The 25,961-nt window shown below is 45.4% G+C and overlaps 2 protein-coding genes and 1 non-coding gene across 4 annotated transcripts; 1 reads left to right on the forward strand and 2 right to left on the reverse strand.

Moving 5' to 3' along the window:
* The first annotated feature begins 1,782 nt into the window (after positions 1-1,782).
* Positions 1,783-4,468, forward strand: LOC109758165 (probable glucuronosyltransferase Os03g0107900). Of its 2 annotated transcripts, XM_073497243.1 has the most exons (4): positions 1,789-2,522; positions 2,933-3,177; positions 3,512-3,976; positions 4,288-4,468. In XM_073497243.1, the coding sequence occupies exons 1-4, from the start codon at positions 1,926-1,928 to the stop codon at positions 4,340-4,342; spliced, it is 1,362 nt and encodes a 453-aa protein (XP_073353344.1). In that variant the 5' UTR covers positions 1,789-1,925; the 3' UTR covers positions 4,343-4,468. The 2 variants fall into 2 exon arrangements, with proteins under 2 accessions (XP_020172634.1, XP_073353344.1); XM_020317045.4 differs by having other exon boundaries at positions 1,783-2,522; positions 3,512-4,468.
* A 726-nt stretch (positions 4,469-5,194) lies between these two features.
* On the reverse strand, positions 5,195-11,895 carry LOC109742977 (arsenate reductase 2.2). The gene is made up of 3 exons (XM_020302076.3): positions 11,671-11,895; positions 11,426-11,564; positions 5,195-5,650 (listed from the first exon to the last, which is right to left on the reverse strand). The coding sequence occupies exons 1-3, from the start codon at positions 11,856-11,858 to the stop codon at positions 5,480-5,482; spliced, it is 498 nt and encodes a 165-aa protein (XP_020157665.1). The 5' UTR covers positions 11,859-11,895; the 3' UTR covers positions 5,195-5,479.
* A 1,881-nt stretch (positions 11,896-13,776) lies between these two features.
* Positions 13,777-13,858, reverse strand: TRNAS-GCU (transfer RNA serine (anticodon GCU)). Its single transcript has one exon. It is a non-coding gene; the product is annotated as a tRNA-Ser (tRNA).
* Between the last annotated feature and the right edge of the window lie 12,103 nt (positions 13,859-25,961).

A 25,961-nucleotide genomic window follows, 5' to 3' on the forward strand; every position in this document is an offset into this window, starting at 1 on the left:
TTCTCCAATATTCATGAACCTTTTCCAATGTGTGATTTTTTTCAAATTTGTGAATTTATTAGCCGTGAATTCAAATGCATGAAGTTTTAGCTCGTGAACTTTTTTTCAAATTTTGTGAACTTTTTCAAATTTTCATGAAATTTTGTCAGACATGTCTACCTTTTCCAAATTCATGAATATTTTAGCTGTGAACTTTTTCCAAATGCATAAACTTTTAGTACGTGAACTTTTTTCAAATTTTGTGTTATCTTTTCAGTTTTCATGATTTTTTTTCTAAATTTGTGCATTTTTTGTAACCCATGAACTTTTTCAAATTTGTGATTTTTTTTAGCCGTGAACTTTTTTTCGACATTCGTCAAATGGCTGCAATTTTTTTTCATGGCCTTGTAGAACAAATTCATGGCGCCATGTCAAATCGTTTGCTTTTCAAACAAATTTTGCATTTTCCGGAGTTTTCTTAGTGAAAAAAGGCTGATCGATGGCCCGACGTAACGCAACGTGCTTACAGTGTCGGGTTCATTCAAATCAAGTATGGATGCCTACCATGGGCATGCCCACCTGGTGCAAAACATCAGGGTCATTTCATGCATGTGCAAAAATGGACCATGCCCACTTGGTGCCAAAAGTCTGAGAGCAAGTTTTTTTTTACATCCGTCAAACGACACCAATTTTTGTCTATGGTCTTGTATGACCTATTCAAAACACCATGCAAAGTTTTTTTGGTTTTCAATAAATTTTGCATTTCTGAAGTTTTCTTGGTAAACAAGGCAAATAAATGGCCAGACATGTCGCAAGTTCCATACGGTGTCGGAAATCGTTCAAACCTGACATGGATGTTTACCATAGGGCATGCCACCTGCTTGCAAAAGTTGGGGGTCACTTGAAATATGTTCAGAAATAGACCATGTTCGACGAAGGGTGTTCGGGTAGGCCAGTAGGCTCCGTCTGAGAGAACATTGTTTCTCGACATCCTTTAAATTGGCCCAATTATTTTCATGGCTTTGTAGGACAGATTCAAGGCACTATGTCCAGTTGTTTGGGTATTCGACAAGTTCTGCATTTTCTAGTATTTCCCCGGTGAAAAAGGGCGATAAATGCACGAATGTGTCATAGCATGCAAAATGATATCGGAATTCGTTCCAATCTAACATGGATGCCTACCATGGGCATACCCACCTGCTTGCAAAATTTGGGGTCATTTCAAGAATTTTCATAGATAGACCTTATTAAACGGAGGGTGTTCGGCTCCGTCTAAGAGCATGTTCTCTCAGATGAGAGTAGATTGGGCACCCAGGTTTGATATCTCAAAACGTTAGTTTTTTTAGTTTGTTTGGTTTTTTGTAACTTAACGTTTATATTGGGGGGGGGGGGGGGGGGGGGGGGGGAGGGGGCACCCAGGAGCTCCAAATCCTCTTCCGCCATAACATGACATGACGAAGTTACACAATTAAGCCGAGTGATCCTAGCGAAAACATGACGAAGGTACATACGAAAGGTGCCTCTCGGCTCTTGAGAGGGGGGGTGGGGGCGGGGTTACGTAAAGAGCTCTTCGTAAGCATGACAAACTGTGATACGTTTCACCATAAAAGATAACATGATTAATGATCAGTTCGTATACTCCTACAAACAATTTTTTATCCCAAAGATATCATGACCAATTAATCACCAATAAAAGGCACTTGCTAGAAAACTCCTTTGAGTTAATGATGATCAATAAATAAAATGCATTAAGTGAAGAACACCTTCTAAACTTGTTAGACAGCCCATCTATCCATCCAGCAAAGCCACTTACCAAAAACAAGGTGGGGGGAGGGAGACGGACGGAAAGACGCGAGCTTTTTCCAGCTCGAGTCAACCCACCAAACCCACGCGCCGCGGTGTCTTTCCCCTCCCCTCCGCCACCGCCGGAGCAAAGCATCTCCGCCATGAGAGATCCGAAGCTCCCCGCGCCGGCGACGGCCCGGAGATCGCCGCCCGGCCTCGCCGGCACGCTCCGGAGGCACTCCGCGTGGCTGCTGCTCGTCTGGTTCGCGCTCTCCGTCTGCCTCTTCCTCTCCGCCGCCCCGCCGGCCGCCTCCCCGCTCCTCCGCCCCGCCGTCCTCCTCCGCAGCACCAAGCCCCGCGCCCTCTCCGCCGCCACCACCGCCGCTACAACCTCCAATTCCCCCGTCCGGATCTACGTCTACGACCTCCCCTCCCGCTTCAACCGCGACTGGGCCGCCGCCGACCCGCGGTGCGCGCGCCACCTCTTCGCGGCCGAGGTCGCGCTGCACGACGCGCTGCTGGGCTGCCCCGCCGCCCGCGCCGCCCGCCCCGAGGACGCCGACCTCTTCTTCGTGCCCGTCTACGTCTCCTGCAACTTCTCCACGGCCAACGGCTTCCCGTCCCTCTCGCACGCCCGCGGCCTGCTGGCCGACGCCGTCGCCCTCGTCCGCCGGGAGATGCCCTACTGGAACCGCTCCGCCGGCGCCGACCACGTCTTCGTCGCCTCCCACGACTTCGGCGCCTGCTTCCACCCCATGGTGAGTGCTGTTGCGTGCGGGTTAGGTGTGTTTCTTGCGTCCAAATGGGGGTTTCCAAGGCGGAGCCGTGGAAGCTAGCAGCTGCGTGTTCTTGGCTCCTAAATGGCATACCAGCTCTTCATGACAATGAGCGGTCAGCGTCGGTTCCAAATCGGAGCGACTCGAGTTCAATCAATAGTTCTTGCTGTGAAATTTACCAATTCCTAGCTTAATTAGTATCAGAATTCCTCTTGTGCTGCGCCGTATATCAGTATACTTATGGAAGCTACTTATACAACCATTAAAATGCATGGTTGTTGTCATGATGGAACTTAGTTCGGCTTGAATTTACTTCAATGCGGTTCCCCAACTCCTGTAAGAGATTTAGGGAACTACTCAGTTGCACTAACGTTTCGGTTTGTTTTGATCAGGAGGATGTGGCCGTTGCGGATGGCATACCGGAGTTCCTCAAGAAGTCGATCCTGCTACAGACATTTGGTGTGCACGGTCCTCACGTGTGCCAGGAGGCAGAGCATGTGGTTATCCCCCCACACGTTCCTCCGGAGGTGGCGCTTGAGCTACCGGAGCCGGAGAAGGCGCGAAGGGACATCTTTGCCTTCTTCCGGGGCAAGATGGAGGTCCACCCCAAGAATATCAGTGGCCGCTTCTACAGCAAGTAAGCATATGCCACACTTCTCTTAAGTTGCTTCATCTAGCAATTATCCCATAAGTAGTAGGAAGGGGACTGGTTTTGAGGTTCTCTAAGGTTCTATCTCTTATTTGTTCAATATCTGAGTGAATCATTTGTTCAATATCTGTACTCCATATACTCCCCGCAGAAGAAAAAAAAAACCTTTAGTTGCCTAGGTCAGGCAAGGTCTCACCCATAACTGTCAAAATTCCATCAATAGCTGTACATATACGGCCAGTAGGATAACAAAGAGTAAATTAAATTTAACTCATCAGACCATACTTACAATTTACTGGTTCTTATCATTTCCTTGCAACAGGAAGGTGAGGACTGAGCTACTACATCATTATGGTCGTAATAGCAAGTTCTACCTTAAGCGGAAGCGATACGATGACTACCGATCAGAGATGGCCCGTTCTCTGTTCTGTCTCTGCCCGCTGGGCTGGGCGCCGTGGAGCCCTCGGCTCGTGGAATCAGTCCTACTCGGTTGCGTTCCTGTCATAATTGCCGATGATATACGCCTGCCATTCCCTTCTGTCCTCCGGTGGCAAGACATATCATTACAGGTGGCCGAGAAGGATGTCGCCAGTCTTGAGACGGTGCTGGACCATGTTGTGGCAACGAACTTAAGTGCGATACAGAAGAACTTGTGGGATCCTGTGAAGCGGAAGGCGCTGGTGTTCAACCGGCCGTTGCAAGAGGGAGATGCCACATGGCAAGTGCTGAGGGAGCTTGAAGCTTTGCTAGACCGGTCTCAGAGGAGTCGTGTCGGGTCATCAAGGAGGTGAAGGCCTGAGTGAAGCAAATCGCCAAGGATCTTTTGGTGGTTGCTGACATCTACTCTGCTGCATTTGTGCAACAACAGCTGCAACTTACAGTCTCTGCCGAGCCAACAAATCACTTGTCGAGCATGAGCACTACCGGTGGACATGGATTTTTCTCGCCAGAAGTTCAGAAGATCAGTTCCTGACATTCCATCCCAATTTTTGATGGCGAACCGGATGGTTTGCGAGTCATGTACAGTGTAACAACAGAAGCGGTAATGGGCTGACAAACTGGCAATCTTTGTACAGGAAATTAATTTTATTCATTTAGGTGCTTTATTGGTGTTGTGAAGAGGCTGATATTTAGGTGGTTTACTGGTGATTAAAGATTGTATTACAGAGGGGTGTCTATGAAAACGTTTCCTAGATGTACCTATAGAGTTGTTCGGCTGTCATACTTCCATGTACCATATGTGCAATCTTGTTGTATAGAAAAGGGTGCTTCTGTTTCAGTTATGTTCAGGAAAAGGGAAAAGATGGCTCCAGTTTCTGTCACTATCTAAAAAAAAGAAAAAAGAAAGAAAAGAATGAGGAACAGAGGGAAAGAAGCCCCCTGTCTTATTCTTATAGGAGAATGAGGAGACTCGAACCCAGGCCGGCGACAGCCACTCCACCTAGGAGAGCTCCTCGCTATCTGATAAAACCAACATTGGAGTTGATGATCAAATTAGCATCATGATCAAAGATTAGCATTATTCTTTGCAAATTCCAGTAATGTAGTTGATTCAGCACAAAGACCAGTAATGTAGTTAATTCAGCACAAAGAACAGGAAGATCAAAAAGGATTATTCATTCTCCAGCTTTAGAATTCCTTGTATTTCAAGCCTTAAATATCTGCATCAGATTGGTTTCTATGCTAGCAGAGCCGATCATTTCATTTCTGCTGAAACACACAGAGCAGCAAAAGGAAAGAAAAAACTTGTCTAAATAAACTTACCTATTGAATATCTAGACTTCGCCAAATCAGAATGACATACAAAAGGAAGTTTCATTAGAAAATCATGATATGCATATGAATCAGCAAAGAGTTACCGCAACAAAGTGATACTGCAAATATTAGTTTTGTGATGAAAAAAACAAGAAACAAGCAGCCAAGCAGCCAAGCATGCATATTAGCCATTAGGGAGAACATAGAGATGATCGAACTTCAGCTCAAACAGGATGCGGATGCTCATCGGTGAAAGCAAAATATTCTCAATAATCGCCAATAAGGTTTATATCCAGTTTACATGCCATGAAGTGCCTGTTATTCCATGGATGGATGGATGGATGGATGGATTGATCCACATAGCGTTGTTGCTGGTGCATCCAATTGAGATATGCCATTTTAATGTGTGCTGCTATAGAAGTAATTGACTACGAACGGCTAGCCCTGTAGATAGTGATCATCTTGGTAACATGCAGAGCAGCATCCTCTGCACTTGAGAAATGCATCATGTTTGTTTACATGAATACTGAAGACTTCAAGAGCATACACCCTTGCAAGGAGCATCCTTGCAGCGGCAAACAGCTCTCCCTGAAAGCTCCCATCCGTTGAATCCACGCTCGAGGACCGTGATGCTCTTCACCGCTGACTCTTCCTTGGCCTCTGATAAATAGTCCAGAAACATTCTTGCACAAGATGGTCCGCGCACCTGCAGTTTGAACGGACAGGTTACAAGAAGAACCAGAGGTGATAACCTCAACTCAGATTGGGAGGTAAAACTGTGATGAAAGAACAAAAAATACATACAACGCTGAAGGTAGGAGGATAATAAACACAGTAGCATAGCTGTTACAAAAGCCAATCATAGTTACCAAGACGAACATCGCAAATAACAATTTATACTTCTTGCTAGAGGATAAATCCAAGGGTTTTATTTTATTTTATTTTATTTTTGGACGGTCCATGGTTTATATTTGAAGTGGCCATTCAGACAAAACCTTAGCATATAAAGATGTCCTGACTACAGGCCTAGAGAGCACACAAAGATTGCAAGGGTATAGAAGAACACTGACCCTGATATCATACAATCGTGAATACAAATAACATGTACGTAGAACCACAAAAAGAAAACAATGGAAGTCCTGTGGCTACGGCATCTGGAAAAAAACTGTCCCACTGGCGATGTTCAGGAAATCTCCAATGGTCTGATTCTGAAAACATAACGTAAGGCAGTTTCAGTGTAACACCCCGCATGTAACTTGCCATATTTATAACTCCGACTCTTGCCATTTCCGGCTATGTGATATGTTTTTCCCTCCATTGTCGGGTTTTGTCTTTCGTTTTGTATTTTGTCATGTCATGCATTTTCATATCATGTCATCATGTGCATTGCATTCGCATACGTGTTCGTCTCATGCATCCGAGCATTTTCCCCGTTGTCCGTTTTCCAATCCGGCGCTCCTATCTCCTCGGGTGCACCCCTCTAGTTTTCTTTCGTGTGCGTGTGTCAAATTTTCTCAGAATGGACCGAGGCTTGTCAAGTGGTCTTAATATACCACCCGGAGACTACCGGTCAAGTTTCGTTCCATTCGGAGGTCGTTTGGTACTCCATCGGTTAACCGGGCATCCGCAAAGTCCATTTGAGTGTCCAGCAAAACCCCCTCCAAAACCAGCCCAAAACCCACCAAACTCTCTTCCATGCTCTAGGTCGTTCGATCACGATCGTGTGGGCGAAAACCGCACCTCATTTGGAGTCTCCTAGCTCCCTCTACCTATTTATAAGTGGGCATCCCGAAAACGAAATCTCAGACGAAACCCTAACCCTCTCCCTCCGCGCCGCACCGGACGCGTCCGCCCGCGCCGGACACGTCCGCCGCGCCGCCCGGCCAACCCGCGAGCGCCACGTGGCCGCCTCCGCTGCCGCCCGGACCCCGCCGGCCCGCCGGGCCCGCGCGCCGGCCCTCCGGCCCGTCTCCTCCGCCGCCGCCTCGCCTCCCCGCCGGGCGCCGCCGCCGCCATCACCGCCGCCACCGCGCCTTGGGCTCCGGCCGCCGCCCGCAGCCCCGCCGGCGCCGCCCCGGCCGGCGACCGCCGTCCCCGCCGGCGGCCCCCCTCCTCCGGCGCCTCCTCTCCTTCCCACGGCCGCCGCCACCGCCTCCTTTCCTCCTCCCGCCGGCGACGAGCTCGGGCTCGAGCAAGTCCCCTCGATCCGATCTGGTACAGCTCACCCCCTTGACTTTCCTAGCCTTCGTTTTTTTCTAAGTCCTAATTTTTCTCAGCATATGCTCCTGTTCCCGATGTGATAACTTTGTGCATGTAGCTCTGATTCGCGCGTATAATATGTCAAATTGTTCGTCTCGTGATGCTCTTCATTTTGTTCAATTGCACCATTTTCATTAGAGGTCATCTTGATGCCCAAATCTTCGTTGGAAGATGGCTAGTTGCTGTTAATCTCTGGTTCTTATCAGAACTTGGAGATTTGTCATTTTTGTATCATTTATTCTGTGCATGTTTTGAGCATGAGCTCTACATTTGTTTTGAAGTATGCCATGCCATCTTTCCAGTGGTATAGTCCATGTATTTTTGTGATCTCTGTGGTGACTAGCACAAGCATGCAAAGTAGGCCCCATAATAATTCTGATTTCAGGAACTTAGTGATTTCTCTAAGTCCTCGTCTGCTGTAATTTTGTTGCCATGTAAACTTGATGCTACAGAGAGATCCATGCATATTTTGGAGATGTTCAGTAAGGATGTTTTGTAGCTATAGTTGTAATTGATCCATTCCTGCAATTGTTTGCAATTTTAGAGTACCATAGCATGACTCAATCTTGCTCTACTTTTGCTATAAAATATTTCTGGCAGATTCTTAACATGACATGCATTTTTGCCAAGCTTATTGTAGTTGATCCATACATGCTATGCAATTGTTCTTGCCATGGTTAGCTTCATTAACATGCCATCTTGCTGTAGGTATGCTTGGTTTATCATGAATTGCTCTTTAGTGAGTGCATCAAGCTCACAAAGAGGCCTACATATTAATATTTCTGCCATGCTCTGTTTTCTGCTAAGTCTGGAACCTGATAACGAAACTTGCTATGTTTACATGCTTGCCACCATATCTTCTGGTCATTTTTGGCTTATGGTCAGTAAGGGACTTTTGTCAAGTGCATTTAGTAGAACACTACCATGCCTTGTTTTGTTATGTTAAGTTCCTGTAGCATGTTGATTTCGTGCTCTGAACATGGCTACCTGATGCTGATTTCTGCCATGTCCAGTTTTTCACTAAGTCTGTGAACCTGTAATCTTTTGCACTTTTGCCATGCTTGTTTGAGCTTGATATGTTGTGAACTAGCCATAGCTCAGTGTTCATCTTTTGTCAAGCATCTCCTGTAGATTACTGCCATGTGCTTTGTTGCTATGTTGGGGTGCTGTAGCATTGTTGCTTGTTGCATTTTAAGTGCTATCTTGTTGTTTATCGCAGATTAGTGTCATTCTTGTGTTGCTTGCCATTTGCAAACCGTGCATCCGATTCCGGTGATCTTTATATCGATTTCGACCGAAATCATCTCATCTTTCCAGTGGCATGCTTGGTTTGCCAAGTTACTGCCATGCTCATCATTTTCCTTCCGGAGCACGCATATGCATCGCATATCATTTCTTGCATATCATACATATTTTGCATCATGTTGCTTGTGCATTTCTCGTTGTTGATTGTGGTTCCGTTTGTTTGTGTTCTTGTCTTGGGTAGAGCCGGGAGACGAGTTCGTGAACGAGGAACCTGTCGAGTACGCTTACGAGGATCAAGCTTTCGACAACTCTGAGAATCTTGCAGGCAAGATGACCACCCCTCGAAATCACTTCTATCTTTGCTATGCTAGTTGTTCGCTCTATTGCCATGCTCGCTACCTATCACTTGCTATATCATGTCTCCTATTTTAGCCATGTTAGCCTCTAACCATCCTCTCCTAGCAAACCGTTGTTTGGCTATGTTACCGCTTTTGCTCAGCCCCTCTTATAGCGTTGCTAGTTGCAGGTGAAGTTGAAGTTTGTTCCATATCGGAACATGGATATGTTGGGATATCACAATATCTATTATTTAATTAATGCATATATATATATATTTTGGTAAAGGGTGGAAGGCTCGGCCTTATGCCTGGTGATTTGTTCCACTTTTGCCGGCCCTAGTTACTGTTATACCGGGATTATGTTCCTTGAGTTTGCGTTCCTTACGCGGTCGGGTGATTTATGGGACCCCCTTGATAGTTCGCCTTGAATAAAACTCCTCCAGCAAGGCCCAACCTTGGTTTTACTATTCGCTACCTAAACCTTTTTCCCCCGGGTTTTCGCGAGCCCGAGGGTCATCTTATTTTAACCCCCCCGGCCAGTGCTCCTTCGAGTGTTGGTCCGAACTGAGCAGACTGCGGGGCCCCCTCCTGGAAACTCGAGGTCTGGTTTTACTCGTAGGATGTCTCATCCGGTGTGCCCTGAGAACGAGATATGTGCAGCTCCTATCGGGATTTGTCGGCACATTCGGGTGGCTTTGCTGGTCTTGTTTTACCATTGTCGAGATGTCTTGTAAACCGGGATTCCGAGACTGATCGGGTCTTTCCGGGAGAAGGTTTATCCTTCGTTGACCGTGAGAGCTTATGATGGGCTAAGTTGGGACACCCCTGCAGGGTATTATCTTTCGAAAGCCGTGCCCGCGGTTATGAGGCAGATGGGAATTTGTTAATGTCCGGTTGTAGATAACTTGTCACTTGACCCAATTAAAATACACCAAGTGCGTGTATAGCCGTGATGGTCTCTTCTCGGCGGAGTCCGGGAAGTGAACACGGTCTGTGTTATGTATGACGTAAGTAGGTGTTCAGGATCATTTCTTGATCATTGCTAGATGACGTCCGTTCCGTTGCTTCTCTTCTCGCTCTCGTTTGCGCAAGTTAGCCACCATATATGCTTTTGCCGCTGCAGCTCCACCTCTTTGCACCTCTTTGTCCTATAAGCTTAAATAGTCTTGATCTCGCGGGTGTGAGATTGCTGAGTCCCCGTGACTCACAGATACTTCCAAAACAGTTGCAGGTGCCGACGATGCCAGTGCAGACGATGGCGTCGATCTCAAGTGGGAGTTCGACGAGGAACGTGGTCGTTACTATGTGTCTTTTCCTGATGATCAGTAGTGAAGCCCAGTTGGGACGATCGGGGATCTAGCATTTGGGGTTGTCTTATTTTCATCTGGTTTTTGACCGTAGTCGGTCTATATGATTGTACTTTGGATGATGTATGAATGATATTTATGTATTGTGTGAAGTGGCAATTGTAAGCCAACTCTTTATCCCATTCTTGTTCATTACATGGGATTGTGTGAAGATGATCCTTCTTGCGACAAAACCACTATGCGGTTATGCCTCTAAGTCGTGTCTCGACACGTGGGAGATATAGCCGCATCGTGGGCGTTACATTCAGCCACCTCATTGATGTCTTCCTGTTTTGTACACATAGAGAAAACAGCTGCTACCAAAGCTAAGCATCTTTACCCAGGCAAACAGTACAGCTTACAATTTATCAGTTCTATAATCTATAAAGTAAACCATATAAACTCAGAGAATTAAGCAACAGTTGTTGCTACTCCCTCCGTTCGTAAATATAAGCCTTTGGAGAGATTTCACTATGGACCACATACGGAGCAAAATGAGTGAATCAACACTCTAAAATGCATCTATATACATCTGTATGTGACCCATAGTGAATCTTTACAAAGACTTATATTTAGGAACGGAGGGAGTAGAAGATAAAGCCATGGTTTATATTAGAAGTACTGATTCAGACAACACTTAAGCATATAAAGATGTCCTGAGCCTCACCACAGGCCTAGAGAAGACATACCGATTGCAAAGGTATAGAAGAAAGCTGGACCTGATACCGTACAATCACGAATAACAATAACATGTAAACCCACAGAACGAAAACAATGGAAGTCCTATGGCTACGTCATCTGCACAAAAACTGTCTCACTGGTCTAATTCTGTAAAAAAAAATGGAACCCAGTTCAACTACCTTGTTGATGCCTTCATGTAATATACACATAAACAGTTGTATTTGCATTTCCCAGTGATAGCCATCAAATTCACAGTACAGATATCGACAAATAACCACCATCCTTATACATGATCACGGGTCCTGAATCACACCGGCATCACAAACAAGGCAATTTATCTCTGTAATTTGTGCTTCCACCCTGAATCCCAGATCAACTCATAATCCATGATACCTAGGCCTGATTTTATGTTAGCGAGGAGCTTGTGAAACTCCAATTAGTGGCCACATCACATGAAACAGTTCGAGACCTACAGAGAGCACCGACTGTTCTACCGGTACTACTGCCAAGTGCCAAGGTCCAAGGTGCTAATCGTTTGCTCGACAGCAAGTGGTGCTGCAAATATGAACAACTAGAATAAAGAGTTCTGGAGGAGGGAGGAAGGGGCCTGACCTGGCTGAGGGCGCAGTGGAAGACGAGGGTCTCCTTGCCCCGGGTGGCCTCGGCGATCTCCGGCAGCCGGTCCGCGAAGCCGTCGCTGGCGTAGTGGTGCGACCCGGCGATGTGCGCGTCGCAGATCCGCTCCTCGTCCCTGCAGATCCCCCAACCAAACCAGCCACCCCCGGTTAGCCTCCTATCGCTCGCGCTCCCCGGCGCGGTCACGGAGATGGGGCGCGGATCGGCGCGCGCGTGCGTACCTGACGTCGATGATGGCGACGCGGGGGTCGCGCGCCATGGACACGAGCTGCGCCGCCGTCACGTACGACACGCCCTTCCTCGCCATCGTCTCCGGCCGCCGTGGGGTGCGGGGTCGGGGTCGGGGCCTCGCCGGAGAGGAGGAGGGAGGAGATTCTTGTCCCCTCTTCGTCTGGCGCGGTTTGCACATAGCCCCCCGAGAATGTGTGTATTTGACGGTTAAGCGATTTAGTTGAAGTTGTTCGGGTACTCCTTGGGTTTGGTATTTTCGGGAAAATTTGGGTTCTCAAAAACAAGAAAAATATGGGTGTATTCTTCGGTTAAACGATTTTGTTGGTTTGTTTGACCCGTAGAAACCGATGTACTACCAGATGACTGCCAACATCGCGGTGCGCAGGTCCGCGGGCACGTGGTACAGACGGAGGCCGGTGACAAAGGGGGCGAAGAAAATGGGCTCACAGCACCACCGAGGAGAGGAAATGCCCCGGCCGATGTAGAAAAGTAATTTTAGAGAGGCCGCCACGGGCGTCTGTCATGGCGAAGGCGGGCAAGGGCACCGCAAGCGACAACCAAGTCACGACCGCTCACCGGCGCTACGGGAGATGACCACGCGACACAGTTCCGTGATGACGATGCTAGTGGACGCCATGGCACACAAGGGTTTGGGATGGAGGCGGCTATGAAGTGGGAAGCAACGACGCACGCGTGAGCAAGATACACGATGGCTGAAGGCGGTTGGGAAGTAGAAATAGTGTCTAGGCGGCTAGGGGGTGGAATGTAGTGGGCTAGGCCAATTTTGCGAGGTGGGACGGATGCCTTCTAATAATTTCCGTTATCGCGATCTATTCGAGCAACAACGGATGAAACCTGAACAACACCCGAAACCCGAATAAAAAGAAAAATACGAATCAAAGTTGAAACCGAATTACCTGACAATTCAGTTCGGTTCAGTTTTGGTTTTTCGGACCCAAATGCCAGCATGAGAAATACCTCATCATTCATTTGGTTACTTATACATTGAGAATCAAAACTATAAACATAATTGAATGCTGATGGAATCAATATTTGACTAATTTTGCAATGCAAAAGGCCTTGCAAAACCCAGAATGCTTGCCTATTTTAATGTTATAAGCAGTGTGCAAGTCACAACCTTGTATTTATCATGGAAAAAAAATGTCTGGCTTTCAAAAATCAAATGGTATAACAGAAAACGTAAAAAAGATAAGCACTATACAAAATGTCCGGGAGAAAAAAAATCCATTTTGTAGCGCTAAACAAAACTTGTAGACAAGGGCCCTGCATTTAAGATTTATGTCACGAGTGTATGCAATTTTTTGTTTGTGGGTAAGTGTGTCCAATTAACAAAAAAAAAAGAACTTGCACAATGTACCTCACCTACAAATACCCCCACCGCCCAACATCCATCGTGGTCTGTGCAAAACAAAAACAAAAATGAGTGCTCCAAATGTAGTTTGATATCTGAATTTTGTATTTCCACGGACCACCACAGATGTCTTTTTCTTGGTGAGATTTTGCATGCTCTTAGAACATGCGTCGATGTATGACAAAAAAGAACATCACATTTTTAAACTATTTTACAGTTTGCGAGTGTATTTCGAGCCAGAGAGCAGAAAATCCAAGTCTGAATAAGTTTTTTGTTAGTGGTACTAGGTACTCCCTCCGTAAAGAAATGTAAGAACGTTTAGATTACTAAATTAGTGATCTAAATGCTCTTATATTTATTTATAGTGGGAGTATGTTTTATTTTTCTTTGTGGTGTAGTGTTTAGATACGGATCTAAGACAACTAATTTGAGTCAAAGGAAGTAGGTCTTTTTTAGACAAAAACTTCGTTTGTAGGTTCTTTTTTAGCAACAATTCCTTTTGTAGGTTTTTATTTTTGAGACATCTTTCCTTTGTAGGATTTTTTTCTAGAAAATCTTACTTTGTAGATTTTTTTTTTGAGGAATCTTCCTTTGTAGGCGGACGGCCATTCTATCTATCTGTGGGCTCAAGGGAAGAAATGGAGAATAGGCCGGCCCGGCACATGTAGCACGAGGGCCGGCCCATCTACCAGAGCAAAAAAGAGGTAAAAATGAAAAGGAAAATCGACACCTGAGAGATTCGAACTCTCGCGGGCAGAGCCCATGTACTTAGCAGGCACACGCCTTAACCACTCGGCCAAAGTGTCTCTTGGCGAACGGAAAATGTGTCGTTCGTTTTTACTAGAGAGAAACAACGCAAAATTCCTTTTTGTTTTTTTTTTGCGGGTGACAAAATTCCTTTTTGAGAGGGCTGTTCGGATAGAAACGCGCTTCACGCAGTATGCTCGAAATAATATACCACGCAAAGATAGATCTTTTTCAGGGAAAAAAAATGGGAGTTCGATTTTATTTTATTGATGGCGCTTTTACATTAACTTAAAATAGCAGCAAATGGATGTGAATCGTGATGAGCAACACCAGGCATCTGCATAACTAAGATGCACACAGCCGAACACTAACGGTCTGACAAAAATCAGCAAGAGTAGAACCATATGAGACCAACTTCTATGCCTACATCGAAAGAGGTGGTGGGACGATCTAAAGATTATGCTGTCACCCATGTTGGATAAAACCTGTTGAGGAACGTAGTAATTTCAAAAAAAATTCCTACGCACACGCAAGATCATGAAGATGCATAGCAACGAGAGGGGAGAGTGTTGTCCACGTACCCTCGTAGACCGAAAGCGGAAGCGTTAGCACAACGCGGTTGATGTAGTCGTACGTCTTCACGATCCGACCGATCAAGTACCGAACGCATGGCACCTCCGAGTTCAGCACACGTTCAGCCCGATGACGTCCCTCGAACTCCGATCCAGCCGAGTGTTGAGGGAGAGTTTTGTCAGCACGACGGCGTGGTGACGATGATGATGTTCTACCGACGCAGGGCTTCACCTAAGCACCACTACAGTATTATCGAGGTGGACTATGGTGGAGGGGGGCACTTCACACGGCTAAAAGATCAACAGATCAATTGTTGTGTCTTTGGGGTGCCCCCTGCCCCCGTATATAAAGGAGCAAGGGGGGAGAGGCAGCCGGCCAGGAGAGGGGCGCGTCAGGAGGAGTCCTACTCCCACCGGGATTAGGACTCCCTCCCTTCCTTGTTGGATTAGGAGAAGGGGGAAAGAGGAGGAGGAGAAGAAGGAAAGGCCCCCCCTCCTTGTCCAATTCGGACTAGAGGGGGAGGGGGCGCGGCCTGCCCTGGCCGCCCCTCCTCTTCTCCACTAAGGCCCATATAGGCCCATTAATCCCACCCGGGGGGGGGGGGGGGTTCCGGTAACCCCCCGGTACTCCGGTATATATCCGATAACCCACGGAACCATTCCGGTGTCCGAATATAGTAGTCCAATATATCAATCTTCATGTCTCGACCATTTCGAGACTCCTCGTTATGTCCGTGATCACATCCGGGATTCTGAACAACCTTCGGTACATCAAACATATAAACTCATAATATAACTGTCATCGAAACTTTAAGCGTGCGGACCCTACGGGTTCGAGAACTATGTAGACATGACCGAGACACGTCTCCGGTCAATAACCAATAGCGGAACCTGGATGCTCATATTGGCTCCCACATATTCTACGAAGGTCTTTATCAGTCAGACCGCATAACAACATACGTTGTTCCCTTTGTCATCGGTATGTTACTTGCCCGAGATTCGATCGTCGGTATCTCAATACCTAGTTCAATCTCGTTACCGGCAAGTCTCTTTACTCATTCTGTAATACATCATCCCGCAACTAACTCATTAGTTGCAATGCTTGCAAGGCTTAAGTGATGTGCATTACCGAGTGGGCCCAGAGATACCTCTCCGACAATCGGAGTGACAAATCCTAATCTCGAAATACGCCAACCCAACAAGTACCTTCGGAGACACCTGTAGAGCACCTTTATAATCACCCAGTTACGTTGTGATGTTTGGTAGCACACAAAGTGTGCCTCCGGTAAACGGGAGTTGCATAATCTCATAGTCATAGGAACATGTATAAGTCATGAAGAAAGCAATAGCCAAATACTAAACGATCGTGTGCTAAGCTAACTGAAGGGGTAACGCAGCAGAAAACAAAAAATTTCTGACCTACGCACCAGCCCAGGACCACTATGGAGACTGCATACAAGGTTTGATCTTCTTCGTTACCGACTCGTAGCGCAGCGGGAAGTAGAGTCGATGACGATCGTCGGTGCAAATCCCCGCAGCTAGGATTTACAACCTCCCAACCGCGAGGATGTATACCCTCATCTGCTCCTCAGACAGCCCTCCAGGAGGCGGTCGAACAGTCCCCCGGACGGTGTCGCGGACAGCCCTTCGGGAGGACCTTCGAAACTCGAACGGTCACTCGGACAGCCCTTCGGGAGGACCTTCGAAACTCGGACGGTCACACGGACAGCCCTTCGGGAGGCACTCACGAACTAAGACCGAAACTACGATCTCTCTACAGAGTTGCACACATACGGTGTCATCTATCCGGCAGGGCTCCGCCGTCCAGAACTAGTTCCCACCGGAACCCAGACAGCCTTTCGGCTCTACGAAACTATTTCGCTGGGAGGGAGAGAGAAGCCAGATCATGCATGGCACTTGTATGTGAGAAGGGATCATCCTTTAGGCAGCCCCCTCCACCCCTATTTATAGGCCAAGCCCAAGGGTGGCTTCTCCAAGAAGCCAAGGGGGGAAATACCAAAAAGGCCCTCAAGGTGGCTTCTCCAAGAAGCCAAGCAAAAAGCACTTTCACTATTCATGACGACATTTTTCAGCGTCCGTTCAAACTGAAAATATTTATGTGGGCTCAGAACATTTCCAGTACCCACTAAAATAATTTTCAACGCGTTCCGAAACAATTTCGGTTTAGTGATTTTCATCTGCGAAAAGCAAACAAGAATGCATTTTCACTATTCATGAAGACAATTTTTCACGTCCACTAAATCCGAAAATATTTCTGTGGGTCTTAGAATAATTCCAGTACCCACTAAAATGATTTTGGATTCGTTCTGAAACAATTTAAGATTAGTGAATTTCATCTGCGAAAAACAGCCAAAGCGGTACCGCCAGCTCCGAAACATTTTTGGTTTTTATTTTTGAAAATTCCAAAAAGTTTCCAGAATGATTCTGGCACCCTCCAAGAATTATCAGGCATGTGCCGAAACCATTTTGACTTAATGGCATACCCCGAAACAACTTTTTCGGTTTCACCGAAACTCATCCGGTGACCTCTCTCTGCGGAACTTTTCCGCTGTCCGAAACTTTTTCGGTGATTTTCTCTCAGACTCCTTGTCTAGTATTCAGCAGATAGATGACCCTTAAGCGTGTGACCCTATAGGTTCGGTGAAGTATAGACATGACCCGGAACCCCTTTCGATCAATGATCAACATCGGAGCCGTGGACACCCATATTGACCCCTATACCCACACGAATGAATATTCGAGTGAACCTCCAGTTGCAGTGAGCTATTCCTGTTGCTTCGCGATATGTTACAAATACCCGAGGTGAGACATGTTGGCATTCCCGTGGATCAACAACTTGTCCACTATGCTAGTTACCTCGTTACCGGTATTGTTCTCTTTTCTCGTTATCGTGTTCCGGCATCCCCGTGATCAAATCACAAAGTGTCTGGCCAGACGATGATGGATACCGTAACACCGAGAGGGCCCGAGTATATCTCTCCATCGTCGGAGGAGCAAATCCCAATCTCGAGCTATCAAGTTACTCAACACTTTCCCATGAACCCGTAAGCCGCCGTAATAGCCATCCAGTTACGGATGACGTTTAACAAACCCCAAAGTTCATGAAGCAAGCATGAAGAAACTCGATACTCTCATGGTCTAAGGAATTATGCAAACATTAACTATCTCTGTGTTATAAACCATTAACTTGTGACGAATGTATCTCATAGCATAACATCAATTCGGGTCGATTCAACACAAATGTCCTTCCTGACATTGTGCCCTCAAAGTTGCTTGGCATAGACATGTCCATGATTGGGAAAACATAATCATCATGCAACACTTGAGCTAGTCTTAGAGGCACGACTAGGAATACAATTTATCGTTTATTATTTCACACGTGCATATGGGTTCTCCCCAGAGCCTTTATGGATATACGGGCTCGGGAACCACAACAGTTATAGCATGGAACATAAACATAATATGAATTCGGAGATAAATAATATCATTTATTATTGCCTCTAGGGCATATCTCCTACAACGGAATGGGTCAAGTCAATCACATCATTCTCCTAATGATGTGATCCCGTTAATCAAATGACAACTCATGTCTATGGCTAGGAAACATAACCATCTTTGATCAACGAGCTAGTCAAGTAGAGGCATACTAGTGGCACTCTGTTTGTCTATGTATTCACACAAGTATTATGTTTCCGGTTAATACAATTCGAGCATGAATAATAAACATTTATCATGAAATAAGGAAATAAATAATAACTTTATTATTGCCTCTAGGGCATATTTCCTTCAGTCTCCCACTTGCACTAGAGTCAGTAATCTAGATCACATCGCCATGTGATTTAACATCAATAGTTCACATCACCCTGTGATTAACACCCATAGTTCACATCGTCATGTGACTAACACCCAAAGGGTTTACTAGAGTCAATAATCTAGTTCACATCGCTATGTGATTAACACCCAAAGAGTACTAAGGTGTGATCATGTTTTGCTTGTGAGATAAGTTTAGTCAACGGGTCTGCCATATTCAGATCCGTATGTATTTTGCAAATTTCTATGTCTACAATGCTCTGCACAGAGCTACTTTAGCTAATTGCTCCCACTTTCAATATGTATCCAGATGAAGACTTAGAGTCATCTGGATCAGTGTCAAAACTTGCATCGACGTAACCCTTTACGATGAACCATTTTTTTCACCTCCATAATCGAGAAACATATCCTTATTCCACTAAGGATAATTTTGACCGATGTCCAGTGATCTATTCCTAGATCACTATTGTACTCCCTTGCCAAAATCAGTGTAGGGTATACAATAGATCTGGTACACAGCATGGCATACTTTATAGAACCTATGGCTGAGGCATAGGGAATGACTTTCATTCTCTTTCTATCTTCTGCCGTGGTCGGGCTTTGAGTCTTACTCAATTTCACACCTTGTAATACAGGTAAGAACTCTTTCTTTGACTCTTCCATTTTGAACTACTTCAAAATCTTGTCAAAGTATGTACTTATTGAAAAAACTTATCAAGCGTTTTGATCTATCTCTATAGATCTTGATGCTCAATATGTAAGCAGCTTCACCGAGGTCTTTCTTTGAAAAACTCCTTTCAAACACTCCTTTCTGCTTTGCAGAATAATTCTACATTATTTCCGATCAACAATATGTCATTCACATATACTTATCAGAAATGTTGTAGTGCTCCCACTCACTTTCTTGTAAATACAGGCTTCACCGCAAGTCTGTATAAAACTATATGCTTTGATCAACTCATCAAAGCGTATATTCCAACCCTGAGATGCTTGCACCAGTCCATAGATGGATCGCTGGAGCTTGCATATTTTGTTAGCACCTTTAGGATTGACAAAACCTTCTGGTTGCATCATATACAACTCTTCTTTAATAAATCCATTAAGGAATGCAGTTTTGTTTATCCATTTGCCAGATTTCATAAAATGCGGCAATTGCTAACATGATTCGGACAGACTTATGCATCTCTACGAGTGAGAAAATCTCATCGTAGTCAACACCTTGAACTTGTCGAAAACCTTTTTGCGACAATTCTAGCTTTGTAGATAGTAACACTACTATCAGCGTCCGTCTTCCTCTTGAAGATCCATTTATTTTCTATGGCTTGTCGATCATCGAGCAAGTCAACCAAAGTCCACACTTTGTTCTCATACATGGATCCCATCTCAGATTTCATGGCCTCAAGCCATTTCGCGGAATCTGGGCTCATCATCGCTTCCTCATAGTTCGTAGGTTCGTCATGATCAAGTAACATGACCTCCAAAATAGGATTACCGTACCACTCTGGTGTGGATCTCACTCTAGTTGACCTACGAGGTTTGGTAGTAACTTGATCTGAAGTTACATGATCATCATCATTAGCTTCCTCACTAATTGGTGTAGGAGTCACAGGAACAGATTTCTGTGATGAACTACTTTCCAATAAGGGAGCAGGTACAATTACCTCATCAAATTCTACTTTCCTCCCACTCACTTCTTTTGAGAGAAACTCCTTCTCTAGAAAATATCCATTCTTAGCAACGAATATCTTGCCTTCGGATCTGTGATAGAAGGTGTACCCAACAGTAACTTTTGGGTATCCTTTGAAGACGCACCTTTCCGATTTGGGTTTGAGCTTATCAGGATGAAACTTTTTCACATAAGCATCGCAACCCCAAACTTTAAGAAACGACAACTTAGGTTTCTTGCCAAACCATAGTTTAGACGGTGCCCTATTTAATGTGAATGCAGCTGTCTCTAATGCATAACCCCAGAACGATAGTGGTAAATCGGTAAGAGACATCATAGATTGCACTATATCCAATAAAGTACGGTTATGACGTTGGGACACACCATTATGATGTGGTGTTCCAGGTGGCACGAGTTTGTGAAACTATTCCACATTGTTTTAATTGAAGGCCAAACTCGTCACTGAAATATTTTACCTTTGCGATCATATCGTAGAAACTTTTATTTTTGTTACGATGATTCTCCACTTCACTCTGAAATTCTTTGAACTTTTCAAATGTTTCAGACTTGTGTTTCATCAAGTAGATATACCCATATCTGCTCAAATCATCTGTGAAGGTCAGAAAATAATGATATCCGCCGCGAGCCTCAACACTCATCGGATTGCATACATCAGTATGTATTATTTCCAATAAGTCAGTTGCTTGCTCCATTGTTTCGGAGAACGGAGTTTTAGTCATCTTGCCCATAAGGCATGGTTCGCAAGCATCAAGTGATTCCAAAATTCCATCAGCATGGAGTTTCTTCATGCGCTTTACACCAATATGACCTAAACGGCAGTGCCACAAATAAGTTGTACTATCATTATTAACTTTGCATCTTTTGGCTTCAATATTATGAATATGTGTATCACTACGATCAAGATCCAACAAACCATTTTCGTTGGGTGTATGACCATAGAAGGTTTTATTCATGTAAACAGAACAACAATTATTCTCTAACTTAAATGAATAACCGTATTGCAATAAACATGATCAAACCATATTCATGCTCAACGCAAACACCAAATAACACTTATTTAGTTTCAACACTAATCCCGAAAGTATAGGGAGTGTGCGATGATGATCATATCAATCTTGGAACTACTTCCAACACACATCGTCACCTCGCCCTTAACTAGTTTATGTTCATTCTGCAACTCCCGTTTCGAGTTACTACTCTTAGCAACTGAACCAGTATCAAATACCGAGGGGTTGCTATAAACACTAGTAAAGTACACATCAATAACATGTATATCAAATATAGCTTTGTTCACTTTGCCATCCTTCTTATCCACCAAATTCTTGGGGCAGTTCCGCTTCCAGTGACCAGTCCCTTTACAGTAGAAGCACTCAGTCTCAGGCTTAGGTCCAGACTTGGGCTTCTTCACTTGAGCAGCAACTTGCTTGCCATTCTTCTTGAAGTTCCCCTTCTTCCCTTTGCCCTTTTCTTGAAACTAGTGGTCTTGTTAACCATCAACACTTGATGTTTTTCTTGATTTCTACCTTCGTCGATTTCAGCATCACGAAGAGCTTGGGAATTACTTTCGTCATCCCTTGCATATTATAGTTCATCACGAAGTTCTACTAACTTGGTGATGGTGACTAGAGAATTCTGTCAATCACTATTTTATCTGGAATATTAACTCCCACTTGATTCAAGCGATTGTAGTACCCAGACAATCTGAGCATATGCTCACTGCTTGAGCTATTCTCCTCCATCTTTTAGCTATAGAACTTGTTGGAGACTTCATATCTCTCAACTCGGGTATTTGCTTGAAATATTAACTTCAACTCCTGGAACATCTCATATGGTCCATGACGTTCAAAACGTCTTTGAAGTCCCCGTTCTAAGCCGTTAAGCATGGTGCACTAAACTATCAAGTAGTCATCATATTGAGCTAGCCAAACGTTCATAACGTCTGCATCTGCTCCTGCAATAGGTCTGTCACCTAGCGGTGCATCAAGGATATAATTCTTCTGTGCAGCAATGAGGATAAACCTCATATCACGGATCCAATCCGCATCATTGCTACTAACATCTTTCAACTTAGTTTTCTCTAGGAACATATATAAAACATAGGGCAGCAACAACGCGAGCTATTGATCTACAACATAGATATGCTAATACTACCAAGACTAAGTTCATGATAAATTAAAGTTCAGTTAATCATATTACTTAAGAACTCCCACTTAGATAGACATCCCTCTAATCCTCTAAGTGATCATGTGATCCAAATCAACTAAACCATGTCCGATCATCACGTGAGATGGAGTAGTTTCAATGGTGAACATCACTATGTTGATCATATCTACTATATGATTCACGCTCGACCTTTCGGTCTCAGTGTTCCGAGGTCATATGTGTTATATGCTAGGCTCGTCAAGTTTAACATGAGTATTCCGCGTGTGCAACTGTTTTGCACCCGTTGTATTTGAAAGTAGAGCCAATCACACCCGATCATCACGTGGTGTCTCAGCACGAAGAACTTTCGCAACGGTGCATACTCAGGGAGAACACTTATACCTTGATAATTTAGTGAGAGATCATCTTATAATGCTACCGTCAATCAAAGTAAGATAAGATGCATAAAAGATAAACATCACATGCAATCAATATAAGTGATATGATATGGCCATCATCATCTTGTGCTTGTGATCTCCATCTTCGAAGCACCGTCATGATCACCATCGTCACCGGCGCGATACCTTGATCCCCATCGTAGCATCGTTGTCGTCTCGCCAACTTATGCTTCTACGACTATCGCTACCGCTTAGTGATAAAGTAAAGCATTACAGGGCGTTTGCATTGCATACAATAAAGCGACAACCATATGGCTCCTGCCAGTTGCCGATAACTCGGTTACAAAACATGATCATCTCATACAATAAAATATAGCATCATGCCTTGACCATATCACATCACAACATGCCCTGCAAAAACAAGTTAGACGTCCTCTACTTTGTTGTTGCAAGTTTTACGTGGCTGCTACGGGCTGAGCAAGAACCGTTCTTACCTACGCATCAAAACCACAACGATACTTTGTCAAGTTGGTGCTGTTTTAACCTTCGCAAGGACCGGGCGTAGCAACACTCGGTTCAACTAAAGTTGGAGAAACTGACACCCGCTAGTCACCTGTGTGCATAGCACGGCGGTAAAACCAGTCTCGCGTAAGCGTACGCGTAATGTCGGTCCGGGCCGCTTCATCCAACAATACCGCCGAACCAAAGTGTGACATGCTGGTAAGCAGCATGACTTATATCGCCCAAAACTCACTTGTGTTCTACTCGTGCATATGACATCTACGCATAAAACCAGGCTCGAATGCCACTGTTGGGGAACGTAGTAATTTCAAAAAATTTCCTACGCACATGCAAGATCATGGTGATGCATAGCAACGAGAGGGGAGAGTGTTGTCCACGTACCCTCGTAGACCGAAAGCGGAAGCGTTAGCACAACGCGGTTGATGTAGTCGTACGTCTTCACGATCCGACCGATCAAGTACCGAACGCATGGCACCTCCGAGTTCAGCACACGTTCAGCCCGATGACGTCCCTTGAACTCCGATCCAGCCGAGTGTTAAGGGAGAGTTTCGTCAGCACGACGGCGTGGTGACGATGATGATGTTCTACCGACGCAGGGCTTCGCCTAAGCACCGCTACAGTATTATCGAGGTGGACTATGGTGGAGGGGGGCACCGCACACGGCTAAAAGATCAACAGATCAATTGTTGTGTCTTTGGGGTGCCCCCTGCCCCCGTATATAAAGGAGCAAGGGGGGAAGGCGGCTGGCCAGGAGAGGGGCACGCCAGGAGGAGTCCTACTCCCACCGGGAGTAGGACTCCCTCCCTTCCTTGTTGGATTAGGAGAAGGGGGGAAAGAGGAGGAGGAGAAGAAGGAAAGGGGGGCGCCGCTCCCCCTCCTTGTCCAATTCGGACCAGAGAGGGAGGGGGCGCGCGGCCTGCCTTGGCTGCCCCTCCTCTTCTCCACTAAGGCCCATATAGGCCCATTAATCCGGGGGGGGGGGTTCCGGTAACCCCCCGGTACTCCGGTATATATCCGATAACCCCCGGAACCATTCCAGTGTCCGAATATAGTCATCCAATATATCAATCTTCATGTCTCGACCATTTCAAGACTCCTCGTTATGTCCGTGATCACATCCGGGACTCCGAACAACCTTCGGTACATAAAAACATATAAACTCATAATATAACTGTCATCAAAACTTTAAGCGTGCGGACCCTACGGGTTCGAGAACTATGTAGACATGACCGAGACACGTCTCCGGTCAATAACCAATAGCGGAACCTGGATGCTCATATTGGCTCCCACATATTCTATGAAGATCTTTATCGGTCAGACCGCATAACAACATACGTTGTTCCCTTTGTCATCGGTATGTTACTTGCCCGAGATTCGATCGTCGGTATCTCAATACCTAGTTCAATCTCGTTACCGGCAAGTCTCTTTACTCGTTCTGTAATACATCATCCCGCAACTAACTCATTAGTTGCAATGCTTGCAAGGCTTAAGTGATGTGCATTACCGAGTGGGCCCAGAGATACCTCTCCGACAATCGGAATGACAAATCCTAATCTCGAAATACGCCAACCCAACAAGTACCTTCGGAGACACCTGTAGAGCACCTTTATAATCACCCAGTTACGTTGTGACGTTTGGTAGCACACAAAGTGTTCCTCCGGTAAACGGGAGTTGCATAATCTCATAGTCATAGGAACATGTATAAGTCATGAAGAAAGCAATAGCAGAATACTAAACGATCGTGTGCTAAGCTAACGGAATGGGTCAAGTCAATCACATCATTCTCCTAATGATGTGATCCCATTAAACAAATGACAACTCATGTCTATGGCTAGGAAACATAACCATCTTTGGACAACGAGCTAGTCAAGTAGAGGCATACTAGTGACACTCTGTTTGTCTATGTATTCACACAAGTATTATGTTTCCGGTTAATACAATTCTAGCATGAATAATAAATATTTATCATGAAATAAGGAAATAAATAATAACTTTATTATTGCCTCTAGGGCATATTTCCTTCAAAAACCTCCGCAACCACCTGCTCCAATCGCATACACACCGCCTTGGACAACGAATTGGCACTCCATTCGGTGTAGCGTAGACCACAAATGAAGTGAGTGCGTACAACAAAAAAATAAATTGGTGCATAGTCTAAATCACGCACAACTTGAAGCCGCGTCGCCTTGATCAACGAGTCATTGTCAGTCGAAGAAGAGTCGTTGACGAAGACGGGGTGGCAGCCGCTACATTGCAGAGGAGTGGACCACACTTCAGACGTAGGAGCTATAGGAGGTGGCAGGACGCGGAAGGCAGGATTGACGACACTGCCAAAATCAGGGAAGTCACAGATGTCAAGAGCGACCATGTCGACATCCCAACCAAGGTAGGTCCACCAAGTGTGGCCCTAAGGTTGTCTGCATAAGCAATGGATGTCAAAGGGAGGGAGGGAGACTGCTGCAACTGCAACCCAACCAGTTGCACCGAAGCTGCAGCAATAGGGCCGGCAGTGTGCATATACGAATCATGATGAGCAACACCAGACATCTGCATAACTAACATGCACACAACCATACACTAACGATCTGACAAAAAAAACCCGACATACCGACGAGAGTAGTCACATGAGACCAACTCCTATGCCTATGTCACCCGCAAAAAAACTTCTATGCCTATGTCGAAGAAGGTGGTGGATCGATCCGGAGATTATGCTGTCACCCATATTGGATAAAATCTTCATAGTCACTTTCTTCAACCGCATACACACGCCTTGGACAACGATTGACACTCCATTCGGTGTAGCATAGACCACAAATGAAGCGAGTTCGTCCAACAAAAAAATTAACTTGGTGCGTAGTCCAAATCACGCGCAGCTTGACGTCGCATCGCCTTGATCAATGAGTCATGAGCTACAGGAGGTGGCGGGCTACGTCAGGCAGGATTGACGACGCTGCCAAAGTCGGGGGAGCCGCAGATGTCGAGAAGACCATGATGACGACCATGTCGACAT

This window comes from Aegilops tauschii, chromosome 4 (assembly GCF_002575655.3).
Source record: "Aegilops tauschii subsp. strangulata cultivar AL8/78 chromosome 4, Aet v6.0, whole genome shotgun sequence".
NCBI lineage: Eukaryota > Viridiplantae > Streptophyta > Magnoliopsida > Poales > Poaceae > Aegilops > Aegilops tauschii.